Source organism: Sphaerodactylus townsendi, linkage group LG13, assembly GCF_021028975.2.
Source record: "Sphaerodactylus townsendi isolate TG3544 linkage group LG13, MPM_Stown_v2.3, whole genome shotgun sequence".
Lineage (NCBI taxonomy): Eukaryota > Metazoa > Chordata > Lepidosauria > Squamata > Sphaerodactylidae > Sphaerodactylus > Sphaerodactylus townsendi.
In genome coordinates, this window is record NC_059437.1 from 22,890,729 (window position 1) to 22,907,985 (window position 17,257).

The following is a 17,257-nucleotide window of genomic DNA, read 5'->3' on the forward strand; positions in this document are numbered from 1 at the left end:
CCTCCAGTCTGCTGGGACTTTTCCTGTTCTCCAGGAATTCTCACAAAGATCCTTGCAAGAGGTTTTGAGATTACTTCTACCAGTTCTTTTAATTCCCTGAGATATAATTAATCAGGCCTCGGAGATCTGAATTCATTTAAAGTAGCTTGGTATTCCTTTATTTATTCTGTACCGAATTTCACCAACTGCATCTTCTGTTCCATTTCCCTCTGGTTGAGCACTGTTTTCCCTTTGGGAAAAGTCCAAGACAAAGAAGATTCTGCCTTTTCCCTATCCCCTGTTAGCATTTTGCCACCTTCTTGACACTGTGACCCTATCATATACATTTCCCCCTTTTGCTATGAACGTAACCAAAAATGCCTTTTATAAATTGTTTTCAATCTCTCTTGCAAGCCTGAGCTCGTTCTGAGCTTTCGTTTCTCTGACTTTCTCCCAACATGTCCTGGCTGTATGATATATATATACTGAAGCCAATGCTATCAGATTCTGGAATTTGATGTCTGGAAATGAGCAGGCTTAAGGGAATATGTGACCCTGTCATGATCCTGACAGCATACTTTTATTGATATTAAATGTCACTTGGCTGCTAAGCCAGACTTCCTCTGCACCATTATTAATTTATGTGTATTTAAGGGAAACATTGGGCAGCCTGACCTTCTCTCTATGCAGAATGTTACTATAGTTAGGAGTTGTATATGCTCTGCATTTCTGTGGAGAAAACTGCAGATTGTGGTACCACTGCAAAATCCAGTTTCTTAAGAAAATCAGCTTTTATTGGGAAGGGGGGGGGGGTTCTAGCTTTATTGACTGCAAAATTTGGCATGACATTGTATGAACAAAATGTGATGAAGTTAGAAAAGCCAAAAAAGTAACTGAATCAGCCTGTAGTTCCTCTGCCTGAAGCAGAATAAATGACACAAACAATTTAAAGATGTGGAATAAGGTAAATGAAGCATAATTTGCATATCATGTACAGTTTGATGGATTCAACTGTTGCTGTCTTGGGATGCAGGTTATTTTTGAAGGTTATACTTTTAAATTTCAGAGCTCACCCAGCCCTGAGTCTGATTGTTTGCAAAAAAAAGTTGTACATAGGGAAGATGGAATTCCTGTGTGTTACTGATTTTTAAAAATAGAATTAAAATTAAATAGGACTCTGGATTTCTTTGAAAGCAAAATCTTATGTTTCTGCTGGAGATCTTTAAGCTTTGAAATGTGTTTCCAATCCAGCTGCCAGGCCAATCTTGTCAACACATTGTTGTGTCGTCCCCCAAGAACATACTTTGCTAATTCTGTGTTCATACCTGTGTTTCTGTTCTGTTGTCTGTCTCTGGCAAGAAGGGACACCGGGGTGGGGGTGGGGGTAGCGATGGCTGATCTGCTATTATCTCCTTGCATGCATGCAAGAAGGGTGATCCAGTGATTACATTCCTAAGTGGAACTTGGAAGATGTAGGGGTGAGCCCGCGAACCCGGCAGAACCGTAGAAGGAGCGCCAGGCATGCCGGTGCCGGCTACTGCCTTCCGGGCGCACACGCTCCCCCAACCCCCGCTCCCCCATGAGTCACGGGTCATGAACTGCCTGACTCGCGGTCACCAGGTGTCCCATACGAAAGGACAAAAGGGCTCCTGCCCTCAGGTGAAGATTAGACCCACACACGGATGCTTCCTCCTGCACGTAGCAGCCCGATGAGATCATGCATCACATGATGATCTCCCGCTCTCCCGATCTCCCGACCTCCCGTTCTCCCGCCTGCCCGACCCCTTTACACGCCCCTGTTGAAACCCTAATAAAAGGTGTGAGGGGCGAGCGCACGGCAGAGTTGCCAGGATCACGGGATCCCGCACTTCCTGCTTGCTGGCTCTCTCCACCAGATGAAATCTCCATGTGTCGTCTCTTCCCTGGGACCTCGTGGGTACGACTACAAGCTGGTGCCGAAACCCGGGAATCCTCGAACCTCCGCCGTGACTTACTGTCGCCTGGGAAAGGGCTTCTCGGTACCGAACGTCCGCTGGATCAGCGCATCCAGGGACCCACCCCCTCGATACCGACCATCCGCTGGATCGGCGCATCCAGGGATTTGCGTTCTCGGACACTCTCTCGTCTGATCGAACCACCGGTAAGCATGGGCGCTTGTAAAAGCACGGCTTTTGACAAGCACGTTAGCAAACTGAAAGCGCTAGCGAAACGCGGCAGGGTCTCCGTAAAGAGAGGGGAGCTGCGCGAATTGGTTGAGGAGATTGATAGGCAATGTCCATGGTACCCAGAAAGGGGGACATTCAATCTTAAGGACTGGGAAAACATTGGGCGCACTCTGCACAGAGAGCCTCGCGCGCCGATGTCGCTGCTACTGACGTGGAGACATTGTTATGTCGCCATCAGCCTGCAGGTCCATGGTGTCTTTGCCATGGATCTCCCTCCTTTTGATCTTTCACCTACAATTTCAAGCCCGGAACTTTCTCTATCCACTAAACAGGACGCCTGTCCTTCTCCCGTTTCAAACTCTTCCGCTCGTGCTCTCACGGCCCTGCCGCCTCCTCCTTCTGCTCCGCCTTCTGCTCCGCTTCCCCCTCCTGTTTCTGAAGCCACCGCACCTCCGTCAATGCCACGTAATGGCGCGAGTTTCAAAACTCTAGCAGAGCGTATTACCCACGATCTGCAGAGGAAGGAAACCCTGACGGAAGACGATGCCGACCTCCTTGCCGTCTGCCCAGCCCACTACACTGACCACGTGGGGGAGGACGGCGCCGTCCAACGGGTCGTTGAGTATCGCCCCATAGGCTATAACGTTCTCACTGAGCTCCGCAAGGCGATACGGGACGTGGGGATCACCAGCCCCTATGTGAGAGGCATGCTGGAAGCCGTCATGCGGAATCACGTAATGGTTCCGGAGGACTGGAAAACCACTTTCCACATGCTCTTGAACCCTGCGCAATTTGTTGTTTGGGAAAGCGAATACCGCCAACAATGCATAAGCAGAGGGGCAGCCTCTGGCGGCACCTATACTGCCACGCAGCTCTATGGCTGCGAAGGCTTCGCCCTTCCCGACGCGCAGATCGTCCTTATTCTGTACCCTTAAGGTTGCCTCTGACTGCGCCTACAAGGCGTTTGTAAGAGTGCCTGCTGCCGGACAGCCAACCCAGAGCTTTTCCAACGTTCGGCAGAAGCCTCCGGAGCCTTACGCTGAATTCCTGAACAGGCTCCAAGAGGCCCTGCAAAGGCAAGTTGACAACGACGCAGCCCAACACGAGCTCCTCATGCGCCTCGCCAAAGAGAACGCCTCCGCTGAGTGCCGCAGGGTGATCACGGGCTTAGGGAAGAACCCCGAGCTGGCCGACATGCTTAAGGCTTGCCAGGATATCGGATCTTCTGCCCATCAGGCCAGCCTCCTAGCCGCAGCACTCTCCACCACCCGGGGACAGCCCCAAGACGAGTGCTTCAACTGCGGCAAGCGGGGACACTTCCGGAGGGATTGTAGGTCGCCCGGTGGGGGGGCTTACAACCCCGATGGAGGGGGGTTCTCCCCTGGGAGACGAAGGCCCCCAGGGAAGCCCTGGACCAAATGCCCCCGATGCCGGGAGGGCTTCCACTGGAGAAGCGAGTGCCCGTTGGGAAACTCTTACCCGGGCCTCTCCCCAGCCCAGGACCAAGGAGGAGAATACTAAACCAGCCCCGAGAACCAAGGCCCGAACCCAAACCACCTCCTCCCAGCGGTATCTCCCTCTCCTGCACCCAGCCTCTTTCCCTCAAGTTTCCCAATGAGATCCTCGTTGTTCTGACCCAGTACAGCGATCCCATCCCCCCAGAGGCCGTCGGGTTGATCTTGCCCAAAGCCTCCGCCGCTGAGCAGGGACTGTTCGTCGTTCCGGGAGTCATTGACTCTACACACCAAGGAGCCGTTCACATTCAGGTGTGGACAAACATCCCGCAGGAGTTGCCCAGTGGAACCAGCTGTGCACAGCTGATCCTCCTGCCCCACATGCTGCCTGCCGCCGATTTAATAAAGGCCACGAGCCCAGATCGCCATCAGGCCACAGCCGGCACCACCGTAGCGGCGGTAGAAACGCCCATCGGTAGCTCCCGCCCGTACCTGGAGCTCACTTTAGAGGGGTGTCCATTCAAAGGACTTGTGGACACCGGCGCCGACGTAACCGTCATCAGAGCAGCCGAGTGGCCTGATCAGTGGCTGACCGAGGCTTGCCCGCGCATTTGGGGGGTGGGGGGGAAGCAGACCGCGAGATGGAGCACCCGCCCGCTCACAGTCCGCAGTCCAGGGCTTGAGGGACAGCTCACGGTCCGCCCCATCGTTTTAGACATCCATGTTAACTTGTGGGGAAGGGATCTCATGAGTCAAGTAAAGACGACTCTAGTTTGGGATGGATAAATCCACCCCCGCCATGGCTGCTACCCAGAAGAAGAACAGATAGCAGCTGGCCACGTTGAGATCCCCACCCCCCAGCTTTGACTGTGTTTCCTACCTCCACCCCAGAGCCCTCGCTCTGGAACACCCTCTTTCTTTCTCTCACCTGTTCTATTTTTTCAACCAGCAAAGGCGGGAGGGCCAATTGGCTGACTGGCCCTCCCTGGATTAAAATCTGGGCCCATCCTGGTACCGCAGCACTGCCAGGACAGGCCCCAAGTTAAGGGGAGGCCGCCGCCATCCGCACCTACTCACAACCCGTTTGAGTTGTGGTCGCCCGGTGCATGGCGTCTTATTCAGCGCCTGGCAGCTCTACCAATATCATGTTAAAGGCCAGGCGCTTAGCCGAAACCGCCCCTTAAGGAGTGGTTTCGGCGGGCGGCATTTCCCCAAGATACTCAAATTCGATTCCAAATTCTGAACGCCATGCCTGCCTTGACCCCTGCGATCACGGTAAGTATATCTGCCCCAGGGTGGAACCTCCCCCAGTCCTTTGTCCCAAAGACCAACTCCCAAATGTGTAATTGTCTTGCTCTTCTGACGCATCCCCTCCTCTGAACGCACCCCCAAAGTCCTTTTGTCCTACAAATTAGATATGCATACCCACAATCCCCTGACGGTCCACTCGCCCCCCTCTCTCTCTAGGGGCTCGGGCCGTCGCTCCGACGCGTCCTGATGACGTCTTTGAAGCCAACTCCACATGGGAGTTGCCTGCCTTTCGTACCCCCTGTCCCATGCCCAAACAAACTAAAGAAAGGGGAGTAGGTGGGGCCTCCATGGCCTGCCCCCCCTGCAGAATTGAAATTGAACAATTAGAACCTGCTCTCAGGCCCACTCCCACCTGAGCCAAGACCAAGCTTGGCGGGGCCCGGCCCCCTCATAACCTGGGGAAGGGGGTATGCTTCAATCCCTCTCCCTACAGGTTCCCAGTGGATTCCAGCTTCGCCATGTCCAACCAACCCATGGAATGGCACCAGAAGGAAACCAACCCGATCCCGGAGATGGAGCGGATCTCCCTGGAAGATCCGGCCCCGCGACCCCGACGGAACCGCCGCCAGCGCCAGAACAGCTTGAGGACCCAGATGACTTGGGGAGACGTCAAGGCAACGACTGGCCGGGCTCGAGAGCTGCTGCGACAGCAAGGCTGCCCCGAGACACCCGAGGGTCTCTGCGCTGCCATCTTTGCGATCATCACTGCAAACTCCGCAGTCACCATCATCTGTCTGCTCTGCTGCCTCTTGCCGGTGACGCTCGGTCACCCCCTTTTGGAGATCAACCAAGTCAACATCTGGGAGCGGTTCGCTGCCGCTGCCAACGTCTCATCCTTCTGCCTGGGCCAGTATCTCGAAGTGGGAAGCTTGCTAAGCTCCTGCCTACTCCCTGTCTGCAAGGCCCCTGGAGATTTCCTGGAAGAGTCGGGCCTGAGCCCTTTCATGAACGCCTCGTCCATCCGGTACTCCATGAGCGCCGATTGGGGACCCGTTGTTCAAACCCTCCCCGCTGGCGCCCTCTCTCTCATCACCCAAACCGTCGCCAACCACGAGTCCAACACTTGCGCCCACATTGCTAATGTGGTGGGACAGGAAACTGGCCCGAGCCCAGTCACCGGCTCGGCCAACTGGAACTGCACGCATGTTGAGGACATTCCCCCCATATATGGGAACATCCTTCTCCCTAAAGGCTGGTTCTGGACTTGCGGGGAGAGAACTTTCAACTACATTCCCGCTCGCCTTTCTGCTGGAACTCTTTGTTGCCTTAGCCGTCTTACCATCGTCCTGCCTCAGGCTCCACCCCGGGAGCCCAAACGCTGTCGCCGCTCCGCTCTTTCCCTCGACCCTTCGAAGCCGAGTATGTTTCCCTCGCGACCTCCCTGGTGGGAGTCCCCGGACTCGCCACCTATAACGCTAAGACTATTGGCCGGCTGGCCTGTGCCCTTGCAAAGTCCATTAATTCCACCTCCACCGCTCTGGATGCTCTGGCCTCCGAGCAACAAGAACTTTGTCAAGCGACTTTAGATAATCGTGCCGCTATTGATTATTTGTTATTACTGCATCACCAAGGTTGTGAGAATGTACATAATATGTGTTGTTTTAATCTCTCTGATAATTCCCATTTGATTCATATGAAAGTTCGTGAGTTACAAGATGTTGTATCTAATCTGAAATACGATGTGTTGCCTCACTGGTGGTCAGCCCTTTGGAGCTGGCTGCCGGGGGGATGGTTAAGTACTATTGAACAATTCTTCATTGGTTTGATTGTATGCTTTGTTGTTGGATCTTGCCTTGTTCAGTGTGTATCTGCCTTTGCCTGTAACATTTGTAAGAAACCCCTTGACTTTCCCCTACGACGCAACCAGGTCCTCATGCTGCACAAACAGCCCAGCCAGCTTGAGCAAGTCCCTGGGGAGGCAAGCATCCCCCTAAATTGCCCCAACTGATTCGGCTTCCTTCCTAAAATATAAGAAACGGGGAGATGTAGGGGTGAGCCCGCGAACCCGGCAGAACCGTAGAAGGAGCGCCAGGCATGCCGGTGCCGGCTACTGCCTTCCGGGCGCACACGCTCCCCCAACCCCCGCTCCCCCATGAGTCACGGGTCATGAACTGCCCGACTCGCGGTCACCAGGTGTCCCATACAAAAGGACAAAAGGGCTCCTGCCCTCAGGTGAAGATTAGACCCACACACGGATGCTTCCTCCCGCACGTAGCAGCCCGATGAGATCATACATCACATGATGATCTCCCGCTCTCCCGACCTCCCGTTCTCCCGCCTGCCCGACCCCTTTACACGCCCCTGTTGAAACCCTAATAAAAGGTGTGAGGGGCGAGCGCACGGCAGAGTTGCCAGGATCACGGGATCCCGCACTTCCTGCTTGCTGGCTCTCTCCACCAGATGAAATCTCCGCGTGTCGTCTCTTCCCTGGGACCTCGTGGGTACGACTACAGAAGACTGACTTGAGCCACTTTATAACTGATGTCCCTATTTACCAAGGGCTATTCCTGTTGTCTGATATATGTCTGATCAGTCGCTGTCCCTTTTTTTGGCCCTGTTCGTGTGTTTTGTGGGTGCCTTGTTACAATTTTGTGAGTAGGAGTTTGCTAGCATTGTCATTCTTCAGGATTCAGTTCCTTTTCAAGGCTCTCAGCCAAATTAAACCTCTGAGCTGTGAGTGGATGTCTCTTGTCTTTTTGGCACATGTGTGCTTGTGCATGATCACGGAGGCACTGTGCAGTACACATTCCTCCTTTTCACACCCTGAAATTGCTGAGGTACATTCTGAGCTTCTGAGTTATTGTAGAATCTGATATATATGTAAAAATCTGCCCAGAACAACCTCTTGCATGACAATGAATACAGCATACAGCAGTCTGCTGTGTTTTCTGTGTGTGTGTGTGTGTGTGTGTGTGCGCGCGTGCGTCCGTGCGTCCGTGCGCGCGCTCCTGGGAATCAGGCAGTGACCCTTGGTTTGAAATTCTGGAGGCTCTGTACAGCTGCCTTTTGATTTCCCCACTCCCTTGAATTAGGGCAGATTCTGCATAGGTAACATGGGTTCATGGAACCCATTTCCATTGCCTGTACTGCCATTTGCACAGAAGCTTCAGGGGCCAGCTGGGATTGCTGTGTTTCTGTACAAACTGCACAGCCGAGAGTCCCCCCACCTGAGAATCCACCCCTGAAAACCCACCACCACCCGATAATTCCCCCACCTACCTACACGGCATGGCGGTTGCCTATTAGAGTATCCACTCTAATGGCAGCCTCTTAGGGAATCCATCACAATGTTGGACGGAAGGGGGTGAGGATTGAATGCTTCCTGTTTGCTGTAGTTCGCAAAGGCAAGCAGGAATCATGGGCAATCTGGATTAAAGAAAAAAAAGTTGCTAATTGAGTGATTTTAATTTATCCTGGGCTCAGGCCACTAAAACAGGTTAGAGGTGTTTGGGAAGCAGGTTCTGTGGGAACCCCCCCCCCCCCCCCCAGGTTCTCAACCTGTTTTACTTGGCACTGTAGAATCACCCTGTGTGGACTGGGTATCCTCTGATCCAAAATCATTAGTCTTTATCCTTTATTTATCCTGGCAGTTACGTTAGGCAAGAAACTCATAGCCATGTATAATATTTTAAGATAATTGGCCCAGGTTTTCACCAATTCGCAAGCTGAGTTTTTTCTCAAACTGGGAACATGAAAATTATTTTGACCTCTGATCTATAGGGAATTGCCCCATCTCTTGTTCTATCCCATTCTTATGAAGGCTTGGTGTTTTCTGTCTAGGCTGGAAATTCCATTGCAGCTTATTTATTGACTTCATTTCTTGTTAATGAAATGTTTGCCATCAGCATCTTGTGCAACTACAGAACTCATGGATATCTGGAACAGAGCTGCCAGGAGTAGATTGTGAGGGAGTTTTGGTACTTTAAAATACTGTGGGGAAGTAGGTGTTAAGAAAGAAAAAGGCATGGTAGAAGGTGGACAAGGCCCATACTGTTTGCAAGTCACTGTGTAATTTCTAAAACATTATATAGTAGAAGATGCACATACGTGTTCACGGTTTTCTAACAATCATGAGGGCTACAAACTCGGTCATATAATAAAAGCTCAGATTGCTGTGACACGTGCTGTGAGATAAAGACCACATTTTACTTCCAGCATCCCTTGGTATGCACACATTCCCTCTACTTTTTAGTGTTTAAAGTATCGGTACAAATATCAATTCAGATGGACAAGGTTATTCCACCCACAGTTTCTCTTTAACCCCCCCCCCCCCCAATAATTTAATGACTTCTTTCCTTTAATGCAAACGTTGATCCTGATTTCCGGAAAAGTGGGATGTGTCTTCTTGAGAAGCAAGGCTGTTTGTTAGTTTTGGCTGGAGGATGGAGGATTGTCGAAAAGTGAGGAAAAATCCATTTGGCTTCAGTACAAAAATATCTGCGAAATCCTTCCCCCCTCCTCCCTGCTGAGTATGCACAACATTTCTGTAGGAGAGCCTCAGACGGTATTTCTGCTTCTTGGCTGACTAGGGGATTTTCAAAGTCCTCGTCTAGCTAGAACTGCGACAGTGGATTGCATTGAGTCTAACCAGCTGTTTAAACTTGAACTTTTCAGTGACTACATCATGGCGACTGGACCCGTGGATGTCCTAGAGCCGCTTGAGGTTGAAGAAACAGGTGAGCAATTTTCAAGGAAGTAAGGAAGTATATTGACTGTTTTGACGATCCAGTGGAAAGGCATTACTTTCCCTGTTTTCTTTCTCTCGTTGTCTGGAACCCTTAGTGCATCCAGAATGCAACCACTGTTCACATTAAAATGCGAGACTGAAGTCATGCTGAGCACCTTGTGACTGACACCCTCCTCCCAGCAGAGCAGAGAAAAGCTGAGTCGTGCTCTGGCATCATTGTTCTTTTCTCAAAGTGGCCACTGTCTGCCCTGCGTTGCAATGGACGGTGACTTGCCCCTGTCATACGTGGTGGCCTGGCAGAGCGAGAGCATTGCTGACAAAATCATTGGGGAGGACACAAAAGACAAATACCCGCTGAAATGGCTGCTTTGTTGACAAAGTTCTCCGGGAGTGGGTCTCCATTATATGGCCTCCCTGTTCTGCCTGCATGTTGAGCAAAGAATAGAATATGTGTCGAACCAGGCTCTGCTAACCTCTGGACTTCTTTGTATCCCAGATGTGTGAGTCACAGCAGGGCATATGCTTCATCCTAGAAGACTTACAATGACTTTATCGCATCTGTTTATTTACAGATATGCAAATTAAACATAGGAGGGAGAGTAGGCTAGTGTCCAGAATATGATGTTCATTATTCCTTGTTCATATGGGACCCAGCATGGCATAGTGGTTGGAGTGTTGGACTAGGATCTGAGAGACCCAGGTCTGAAAACCCCATTTCTGCCATGGAGGCTCACTGGGTGACCTTGGCCAGTTACACACACGCAGTCTCTAGCCTATCTCGCAGGGTCGTTGTAAACAATGTGAGCTGCTGTGGATCCCCTTTGGGGAGAAAGCTGGGATATAAATGAAGGAAATAAGATAATTAAAAATGCTAAGGGGTGCCAGCTAGCCTGGAAAGTAAGCAGTATACATTATTCTCTTGCCAGCTGGCTGTAAAATCATCAGCCTCTGCTGGCTATCTTGTAGCTATCCGCCTTTTAAGGTTTCTATGCTTGTTTAAAGAACCATCCATGATTATATGTCCTTAATGCAAATCTAAACTAAAATGTAAGTTTTTTTTTCATGTTGCAGAGCCAAAGCGGAACTCTGTAGTTGCACCAAAGAACCTCAAACTGTAATAATGGTGTAGTCCAAAAAACACTTTCCTGCGACTAAACCTCACTGAATAGACCTGAGTAGACCCACTTAGGTTGCTCCATAAAGGTTTTTAGGAAGGGGTTTTATTATAATTATACTGTTGTATGGTTGTTATTATAACCCGCCCCGAGACCACAGTAAAAGGTGGGGAATAAATGTAAATAATAAATAAATAAATAGAAAATAAAGCATGTGATTTAATCTTAATACAGGCCTCTCAACCATGTGGTAGCTTTCAGTGCCAGACAGAGGCGGTTCACACTGGTGCTGATAAATTGGCAAAGTACTTTTCTTCCCCACCCCCTTCCTTTTGCAGGAAAGAAAAAATCCAGGTTTCAGAGTTTCAAGAACTTCTTTGCCAAGAAGAAGAAAAAGAAAGAGCCTTCTTCTCCGGGGGCAGAAAACACGCTGAAGCCAAGCCAGTCCAGTAGCGACCTCAGCGACCCTCATTTTGACTCCGGCATGCTGCATTTACCAGCGGATCCCGGGTACAGTAGACATCTTGAACCAACAGGTTAAAAAGCAGGAATTGTCCCACAGCAACATATTTCATTCAAGCTGATGGGAAAACAGATCCCACTGGCGTGGCTGGAATGCCAGGAATTTCCTCTTTTTTCCCCTTTGCAACGTGCCTCCCTGACAGGAAGCCTGGTGTTAGAACTCTTTGAGGCTGTTTCGGCTCACAGAAGGGCTGAGCAAGGAGCTTTGACTGCCCTCTGTTTGAAATCTGCCCAGACAGTTCTAATTTGCAGACTTCTTCTTTTAATTACGTGAGCAATTCAAATATGATTCCTGTAATACCATGAGCCCTTACTGCGGTCTGTTTGGGAGAACAGACTCGGACCCCCTCCCCCGCAGGAGTAGAAGCTGGCAGAACCCTGCCACCAATAAATAAAAAGGTTTTCTCAGTTTAAAAGCTGTGCTTGCGTTAGACTTACAAGTGATGTGGATGTGTACATTGTTGCTGTTGTTTGCATAATATTTTTGCAGTCTGCAGTGTGGGAGCCTCTTGTACGTGAGGTGAAGTTTAGGGAATATTTCTAAAAAGTGTATTGAATGTGCTTTACTCTGCATGTGTGGAAGGGGCCTCTGACTGTAGCGCATTTACTTTGTCGCACAGAATTTAATGGGAGCCTTGGAAAATCAGACCAGCTCCCTTATCTGCTTAGCCTCATCCCGTATCATCGTAGCTCTGCCCTGTGTTAGGAAAGGGCCTTGTTTACATACACCAGGGACACATTTTATATGGTTCATACAGTGCATGTATAACATGACATCTACAGTTTTAGACAGTAAGCTGCTCAGGGAAATCTGACTGATTCTACTGTACACAGAAGGTGCTGCAGAAATAGCCAATTTGTATTTATTTGTTTGATTGATTTTTACCCTGCCCTTTCCCGAGAAGTCTCACAATACACAGTAATTGTTTATTAGGTCACTGCATAGCTGTTTCTCTGTATGTCATGCTCTAAGCAGCTTCCGCAAATTGCTTTAGAGTAGGGCAGAACTACACTGGACTTCCTGCAAGTGCTGTAATTATCTGAAGCCATAAACATGATTCCCAGTGGTCCTTTTCATCCAGTGGGTTTTCTAGCACAATGAGTATTTTCTAGGTGTGAATTAACAGCCAGGTAGCTGATAGTTCTCATAACTTACTAGGTTTGTAAGCAACAGTTTCTCTCTCACACACATGTGTATACACATTCACACATACTCACAGTCTCTCATCCACAATATGTAGTTAAGACTGGATAGCTTTGCAGGGCTGTCATAAGGATTATCCTGTATTTGAAAAGAACACTATTGGGAAGCATTTCATCTGATGATGAACTACATTTTTGCCTCTCAGGTCCAAAGGAAACATGGGAAATAAAGCCTTATCGCATGACAGCATTTTCATTTTTGAATTGCCACCAGATACAATTGGCAAAACATCCTCACAGGAGAACCTTCCTGGGAAAGTGAAAGCTTTGCAGGTATGAGGGCCTTCAGGTGTTCTGGAGGTCTTTTCACTGTTGTCACGAGTTTTATGAAAAGCATCCATCTGTCTGTGCATCTGTATGCCCCTGATAAAAATGTCATTGGACAATTAGCACTTCATTTCCGGACAACCCATCTTCTGCAACAAAGTGTTTAGTCTCTGAAAGGCTCCTGGTCTTTGTGTGTGTGGAAATGAAGTCAAGTTCTCCAAGTGTAGTTTCTCTTTCCTTTAGACCCTGAATCCTTGTCCCTGTTAGTTCAGGACTTGTGAATGTATTCTACTCATTGGCATCAAGTGATCATGAGTTCATTTGCATCATCAGTCTGATTCTGGCCAGTTTTTGGATGGAGGGAATTGGAATAATTTTGGAACCCGCCCCCCCCAATATTTTCCTGCATTCTTCCCCAGACCTCTAGTTTAGCTGGCTTTAAAAGGGTACACCAAAATAGAGAATCAAGCAGATGTAGTGAACCTTAACTAGCACACAATAAAACAAAACCTACTACACTGCAGCTATTGGCAAGTGCAAACCAAGCACAACAATTTAATAGTGCGTAACAGTGTTAATATATATCAGTATACATTATCACAATAATAAATCAGAAACAGCTCAAACGAATAACAAAGAACAAGGACCGCATCCAAATATCTCAAAAACAGACAGCAAAATACAGAAAGTGTAAAACAGACACATGTCACAATGGCAAGATCAACAAGGTAAATATAAAGTCCTCAGGTAAGTGGAATATTTTTCTAATAACTTGTCTTCAAGCGTCACATAGTCCAAAGATAATCTTTCCAATAGTTCAACTCGAGAGTCACATGATTTGAAGACGGGGTTTCCAGACAGACAATGCTCGTTTCACCCAACTTTTCAGGTTTGATCACTTCAAAATAACTGGTGCTTTTCACACGAGATTTCTTCCTGTATAGTCCTTATACTGAAATTGGGAACACATGAAGGGTATCAAATTTTTATGCCTCTTTAAGAATCCCTAAGATAGGACATGTACCAGTCACTTCGAAGTGATCATACCTGAAAAGTTTGGGTGAAACGGGCATTGTCTATCCAGAAACCCCATCTTCGGATTGTGTGACTCTCAAGTTGAACTACTGGAAAAATTATTTTTAGACTGTGTGACTCTTGAAGTCAAGCAATTGGGAAAAGATTCCACTTACTTGAAGACTTTATACTTGATCTTGCCATTGCGACATGTGTGTTTTATGCTTCATGTATTTTGCTGTCTGTTTTTGAGATATTTGATCTTTGTTATTCATTTAAGCTGTTTCTGCTTTATTATTGTGATATTGTATACTAATATATGTTAACACCAGAACTCATTATTGTTGTACTTGGTTTGCACTTTCCAGTAGCTGTGGTGTATTGGGTTTTGTTTAAAAGGGCATAATCATGGAGGCTAAAGTCAGTCAATGACTGGTAGGTGCGGTTATTAAATGAAACTTCATCTGAAATAAATCTTGATATTCTGAAAACCCAGTAACCTTCTGAATGCCAAGTGTGAAAGGGTAAACAGATACATTTAAGTATTTGTTTTTTGCTGGCCACACAAACCAGAGTGCTTTGTACATAAAGTTTCAATAACATGAAAGTTCAAAAGAGGCACCGTGAGCTTTGCATAGTCAAGAGTTCGAGTTAATTGAGGCTTACATAAATCAGGTTTTGATTTAATCCATGATAGTCCTGATGAGATCATTTAGGGTGCAGTACAAGTCAGGATGGTACTTTTCTATTGTGGCCCAATGGCATTTTGGTGCCTCCTTTGCACATCTGAAATTATACAACCCTTTTAACTTCCATCCAGTTGAATGTGCTTCCAGTCATGTGGATGCCTTCCAAGGGTTCCTTTACTGTATTTTCAGAAAGTACATAGTGTAGCTAATCAGGTCTGAGTCTAGTTAATGTCTGATGGGAGACTTCTATGAAGCCTAGGCATGTTGCCTTGAGTCCCACAGAAGACAAAAGGGGTGGAAATGCAACTTACGATGTGTGCTTGTGGCTTTGGACAAATAGTTTAACTCCACTCAGTGGTCTCTGCACTGTAAATTGGCAGCGTAGGCAAGCTTGCGTGGGATCACAGGAATGCCTTTGATCAGGGGCGTAATGCCCATTGGGCAAGGTGGGCAGCTGCCCAGGGCACCACCTTGTGGGGGGCATCGAAATGCAGGGTTTGTTTTTGGGTATTTTCAGTGGTTTTCAATTTTTGGCCTGCAGGGGGCGCAGTTTTTAGGCTAGTGGCACCAACATTTCAGCGTATCATCAGGAGACTGTTCTTATGCTACCCCCCCAAGTTTGGTGAGGTTTGGTTCAGGGAGTCCAAAGTTATGGACTCCCAAAGGGGGTGCCCCCATCCCCCATTGTTTCCAATGGGAGCTAATAGGAGATGGGGGCTACAGTTTTTGAGGGTCCATAACTTTGGCTCCCTAGGAACCAAACTGCGCCAAACCCTGAAATTATCGATAGGAGCAGTCTCCTTATGAGACCCTGAAAGCCTTTGAGACATATGCCTTCTGTAGAAATGTGTCCCCCCCCCCATTGCCTGGGCAATCTCCCCATTGATTAGCAAGGCACGTAAAACTCAATACAAGAACTTAAAGATTCAAGAGCAAATTTGCTTTGATATTCCTTGCAGGCATTTCTGACATATCAGCACCCAAATTGCAGGATATCATCTGGAGACTGTCCTGATAGGACCCCCCAAGTTTGGTATTTTTCAGGAGGTGCAAAGTTATGGACCCTCAAAAGGGTAGCCCCCATCTCCGCTTGTAGAAAAGAAATGGGGGGATGGGGCAACCCCTTTGAGGGTCCCATAACCTTTGGACCCCTAAAACCATAAACTGCACCAAACTTGGGCGGGGAGTCCTATCAGGACAATTTCCGGGGTGATACCCTGGAAATTCTGGTACTGTATACATCAAAAAAATGCGCCCTCTGCAGGAACATTCCAGAAGTTTTTGCCTAATCTTTGTTCTGCATGTGAGTTTTCTACCTATTGCTGTCATAAAGAAATATAAGAACATAAGAACTAGCCTGGCTGGATCAGACCAGAGTCCATCTAGGTCCAGCACTCTGCTACTCAAGCAGTGGCCCACCAGGTGCCTTTGGGAGCCTCAGCATGCAGGAGGTGAAAGCAATGGCCTCCTTGCTGCTGCTGCTCCTGCCAAGCACCTGGTCTGCTAAACATGCATGCAATCTGAGATCCCGAAGGAGGATGGGGTGGTAGCCATAGATCGAACTTCTCCTCCATAAATCTGTCCAAGCCCTTTTGTAAAGCTATCCCAGGTTAGTGGGCCACTCACCACCTCCTGTGGCAGCATATTCCAAACAATCTAATCTGCATCGCTATGCGTGAAGAAGTGTTTCCTTTTATTAGTCCTTTTCCCCAGCATTTTCAATGAATGCCCTGGTTCTAGTGTATTGTGAGAAAGAGAGAAAACATTTCATCCCTGTCAACATTTTCTACCCCATACGCATAATTTTTTTTTATAGGACTTCAATCATATCCCCCTCAGACGTCTCCTCTCCAAACTAAAAGGAGTCCCAAATGCTGCAGCCTCTCCTCATAAGGAAGGTGCCTCCAATCCTTCAATCATCCCTCGTTGCCCTTCTCTGCACTTTTTTTCTAGTCTCTTCTGATATCTTTTTTTGAGATGTGCATGCGACCAGAACCTGAACACAATACTCCAAGTGTGAAATCGCAGACCCACCTCGCTTCTATATAAGCAAAGGCATGACAATCTTTGCAGTTTCATTATCAATTCCAGCTTTCCTAATTATCCTAAAGCATAGGATTTGCTCTTTTCTCACAGATGCCATGTGCATTGAGTTGACATTCCCATGGAACTATCAACTAAGACGCCCAAATCCCTTTTCTGATAGCACTGACCCTTGTAGCGTGCGTGTGAAGTTTGGATTTTTTGCCCCTATGTGCATCATTTTACATTTTGCTACATTGAACTGCATTTGCCTTTTCTTAGCCCACTCACCTAATTTATTAAGGTCCGCTTGGAGCTCTTCGCAATCCTTTGTGGTTCTCACCACCCTACATAATTTGGTATCATCTGCAAACTTGGCCACCACGCTACCCACCCCTACTTCCAGGTCATTTATGAATAGGTTAAAGAGCACTGGTCCCAAAACGGATCCTTGGGGGACACCACTCCCTACATCTCTCCATTGTGAGAACTTCCCATTTATACCCACCCTTTGTTTCCTGTTCCTCAACCAGTTTTTAATCCATATCTTGTAAACTGCTTGGGCGACTGACTTAAAAACTAACATTTACAAGAAAAAAATAAAAGTTTTAAAAGGATATGTAGGACGCTTTTGTCAGCTGGGGTGAACTTAAGCAATTCCCGTCAATATCCCTCACCCCCAGCCCAGCTTTTAAGTGCATGCTGGAACTTTATTATTATTTATTATTTATTATTTATTGCGTTTATAGACCACCCTTCCCCGGAGGGCTCAGGGCGGTGAACAACATATGATAGAGCACAATAATAGATTAAAATCCAGTAAATATAA

General features: G+C 47.9%; 1 protein-coding gene across 3 annotated transcripts in view; it reads left to right on the top strand.

Annotated features, from left to right (window-relative positions):
* Positions 1 to 17,257, top strand: part of KIAA1210 (KIAA1210 ortholog) — a 49,899-nt gene that overhangs the window by 17,927 nt on the left and 14,715 nt on the right. For all 3 annotated transcript variants that reach the window (XM_048514485.1, XM_048514484.1, XM_048514486.1), the window contains exons 2-4: positions 9,524 to 9,585; positions 11,050 to 11,221; positions 12,583 to 12,709. In XM_048514485.1, the coding sequence (XP_048370442.1) occupies positions 9,534 to 9,585; positions 11,050 to 11,221; positions 12,583 to 12,709 (351 nt within the window). In that variant the 5' untranslated portion in view covers positions 9,524 to 9,533. The remainder of the gene's footprint in view (positions 1 to 9,523; positions 9,586 to 11,049; positions 11,222 to 12,582; positions 12,710 to 17,257) is intronic.